This window comes from Plectropomus leopardus, unplaced genomic scaffold (genome assembly GCF_008729295.1).
Source record: "Plectropomus leopardus isolate mb unplaced genomic scaffold, YSFRI_Pleo_2.0 unplaced_scaffold10230, whole genome shotgun sequence".
Lineage (NCBI taxonomy): Eukaryota > Metazoa > Chordata > Actinopteri > Perciformes > Serranidae > Plectropomus > Plectropomus leopardus.
In genome coordinates this window covers 23-4,222 of record NW_024610764.1, presented here as the reverse complement: position 1 = coordinate 4,222, position 4,200 = coordinate 23, and the positions used below count along the sequence as shown (strand labels likewise).

The 4,200-nt window shown below is 36.6% G+C and overlaps 1 protein-coding gene across 1 annotated transcript; it reads left to right on the top strand.

Moving 5' to 3' along the window:
• Positions 1-5: 5 nt before the first annotated feature.
• On the top strand, positions 6-3,581 carry cd68 (CD68 molecule; the record flags this gene model as incomplete). The annotated part of the gene is made up of 4 exons (XM_042513499.1): positions 6-212; positions 659-778; positions 2,863-2,932; positions 3,298-3,581. Coding segments are annotated over 4 exons (666 nt in total), but the record flags the coding sequence as incomplete, so codon positions are not given.
• Between the last annotated feature and the right edge of the window lie 619 nt (positions 3,582-4,200).

The window sequence follows — 4,200 nt, the reverse complement described above, 5'->3', positions numbered from 1 at the left end:
CCACTCCTGCCAAGACAACCGCCAAGCCCACTCCTGCCAAGACAACCAAGAAGCCCACTCCTGCCAAGACCACACTGCCGCCACCCCCACCTCCTCCTCAACCTACTCCCTCTACCAATTTGACTGTGGGAAATTACAGCCTGCAGGGAGACAAAAAGGAGATTTGCCTGAAGGCTCAGATGGCTCTACAGATCCGACTGATGACACCAAAGGTACATTTTATCAGGCACAAAAGATGCAACAAAAGCATTATAAATCTATAACAAATATATATTTGTTTAAGAGCATAGCTGTTTATCTAAACCAGGTTCTAATCTAAAACTTGCATCCAGGGACTATATTAAACCATTTAGAAATTCGTCAACATGGATAGAACATTGTGCACAAGCCTCTGACTCAGCTTTCAGCAATGCGATTGTCAGCATCATTTTTTTTCAGGAATTGAGAAAATGATTTCAATGCAAATTTTGATTTCCTCATTGTGGTGCATTTGACAGACTGTAAAAGGCTAAGATGTGTATCATCTTTGTGTCATATGACATTTGCTAATTCTACATGACCAGGTAATTTCTCTACAGAAACACTGCCGGTACCGTCTGGAACATTGTGATACAAGCTGGCCGCCAAATTGCCTGATTTCTCTCTGTTTGTCTTTCAGGCCAATGGAACCTTCATTGTTCAACCAAACCTTACCAAAGCAGATGGAGGCTGTAAGGAAACCACGGCCAACCTTACCCTTGTCTTTAAAGAGGGCTTCATCACCTTCATGTTCAACAAGGTACTTTCCATGTCCTAGATTGGGCAGAAATATAGAGGTATAATGGTGAGATGTGCTGATAGGTGAGGAAATGAGGTCAGAACCTTATCTTTGATCTGCTGATACGGATTTGGCATTTAGTCATGAGCAATTTAAAACTCGGACAGCAACACCACTGATCCATTTAGTCTTGTGATGAATAACAAATAATATCACTGGTAACTTTATACAGGGACTGGAATCAGTGAACAGTGGCTAAAAAAGGGAAGTATAGTTGACAAGCCTGTTCTAAGAGCATGTGACAGGGAGTGCCTCACTTCACAGAGCTCACATGACTCATTTAAAGGTTTTTTGAATGAAGGAAAATGGCGAAAAAACGTTACAGTTTCACAGTTCAAGGTGGCGTCTTCAGATATCTCATACAAAGTTTTCCATGATATGTTAGAGAAAAGCATATCAAGAACAGGACTTTTTGCTTGAAAAATTACTGAACCAAATAATTGGTTATTAAAGTGGTTCTTAATTACTGTTTTGTCAATCAACTTATTGATTCAAATTGATCATTTTGATCTTTTTGGATCAAGAGTTTGCATCATTTCAAAACCTTTATCAAGCTTTTTAGGTTTAGCTCTAATAACAAAAGCAATTTAAAAAACAATTCATTTGTTAGCATTCAAAGAACTAAAAGTTTCCAGTGCGCCACCCTGTGTACCTCATTCTGAATGTGGTTTAGCTTGGACTTGGAATGGAAACTGTGTTCATTAAAAGACACTAAACATAAATATAAATCAATATGGAGCAAAATGAATTATTTATTAAAAATGAAGTATCCAGATATATGAGTGAACTTCACCACATACTCTTGAGTAAAGTTATGTTTAATTATGTTTTGTCATAGCAAATCACAGTGATTTTGTATGAGGTTGTCATACTAAGCAACACAATCTGAAAGTTTTGGCTATAATTAAAGCTTCATCTATTTGGCTAAAAGACTGCTTTAGCATTCGAAAGTAGCAAAGTACAAAAGTTATAATACAAGAGATAAAAATGGAAATGATTGTTTCAGAATCAAAAAGAGCTGTGTTAAAAAGGCGGTTGCCAACAAGTGGCTAAATGAGACTGTAGCACATCATCACACCAAATGTGGCTTCTGTGGCAAGGTAGAGTCATGTGACCTTGGTGTTGTCCATTTTTGGCGTAGCACTAGCTTTTTACTTCTGCTGATTGCATTTAGACTTCAAAAATCATAAAAGTGGTGTCAGTTTGTGAAGATTATCTTGGTGGAAAAAAATGTTCAGGTATCAAACGTTAGTTTATAACAGAGCCTATTTCATATAATAATCTAAAAAAGTTGAGCCAGCCTGACAAGCTCTGTGTCCACTGCTCAGCAACCTCAAAGTGCAGTAGTTTATGTACTGAAACAACAGCTTCCTCTCTGTATTTCCTGTAATACAATCTGTTTGTGCTGTAAAGGAATCCAACACATTTCCAATCACATCAACACTCTGACACTCAATAAGAAATGCTGCATAGAAGACAATCAGCCTGTCAATGTTCTTAATGAATTGTGTTATTTGTTCATGAAAATTAAAAAACAATATTGCATATGTAATTACAGTAAGGATTTACAGTGCTACATGAATATCCACTACTAGGGGTCGACTATTAGGGGTCGAAATTGGTTTTTCAGGGCCGATACCAATTATTAGTAAATAATGAGACCAATAACTGAAAATCTGTCAATATTTTTCATTTGGAATATAACAAACCCCAGCACAGAACTTTATTTAAATGCCTATAGCAAATGTTTAATCAAAACTGAGACTTTCAACATCATATACAGCAAGTTCCCAGCAACTTTTTCACATGAAGTCAAGTGAGTAAATGAAAATAGCCTCCTGAGGTTTTACAGAGTAAAAGTTCTTCCCATGCTGACCCTTTCTTTGATTAATTTTATTGGCGATCATTAAAATAAAATGCAGATACAGATCAATATCGGCAAAATGCCAAATATTGGCACTGATATTTGTCTGACAAGGCTGATAATCCGTCAGCCCCAACCCACTGCCACTGGATAACAACTTGTCCTTTTATTCTTTCCTCAGAGTATTGCCAATAATACTGTCTACGTCGATGCTCTTTCCTTCTCCCTCTCCTACCCTTTAAGCAAAGACCGTAAGTTGGAATTACTCACATATTATTCCAGTTTCTACATTTGATTTACTGCCATTTTATCGATTAATCTTGAGACTAATTGGGTCAATGCATGCTGAAAGTTGGGGTTGTTTAACACTGGCAACTACTGTAACAGACGAGAGGCATCCAAGAGACAACAACTTCCTTGTTTATGTGTTTGTTCAACTAGATAATAGACATAATCTGTGGTATTACTGTTAGGGCATGTGATGCCTGTAACAACCAACCTACTTTCAGTGCGATGCAGTCAAACAGGTTTGGTTCCATAACTGATCATCGGTATTTGTTTTTATGGTCTTGATGCCCTGAAAGGACCTGAAAGTGTTTTTGTCTTTCTGTTGCAGGCAATCTTGCATACACTGCCAGCAACAAGTCAATGCATCTCTTTACTGCAAGGATCGGACACTCCTACTCCTGCAAGAGTGAATCCCTCTACATGGGAGACGGACTGTACCTGGATGTCAACCAAGACCGGATGCAGGCCTTCAATATAAGCAAGAGCAACGATTTTGGCCTTCGTAAGTGTCTTTATGAAGCAGAGCCAGGGAGAACTCTGCTAATTACAAATACGTACAGTTGTCAATTAATTGCAATGTCAAATCCATTGATATAAGTAAAAAGTCCTCCTTATGCAACGTTCTGCACTAACTGCAATGTTAAATACACCATTACAAGTAAAAGTCCAGGTAAATTTATTGAGACTATCAAAAAAGTAAAAGTAGTCGTCACACAGAAGGCCTTCTTTCATAATATTGTATGTGTTATATTAAGTTTAGTATTATAAAAAAGCTGTTTATGCATTTTAACCCTTCGTAACTTGAGCAAATGAGCTTGATTGCAATGAGCAACAAGAATAAATAACCCAAAATTAGCAAGAAATTTGTAAAAAGTACAAGCAAATTACATGAAAATTAGAAGGAAAAAGGAAGATAGATAGAAGTAAAAAAGACTTGAAAAATGCTTGATTAATTATAATTATTCTGTAACATAATTTTAAACAGGTAATTATGATAATTATATATGTAGTTTTTCCGTCGCTTTTTTAAAAAATAACTTAAATCTACTAATTTCTTGCAATTTGTGGAACATTTCTCACCAAGTTACTCACTGACTTTTTTTGCCATGTTTTTGAAATCAAACAAATTTGTTTCGGGTTCAAAGGTCTAAACATTTGTAAAAGGCGTCTGCCAGCAGCATAAGGAATATGATGTCGATCCAGGTTTCAGAGGGTTAATTGATAACAATGG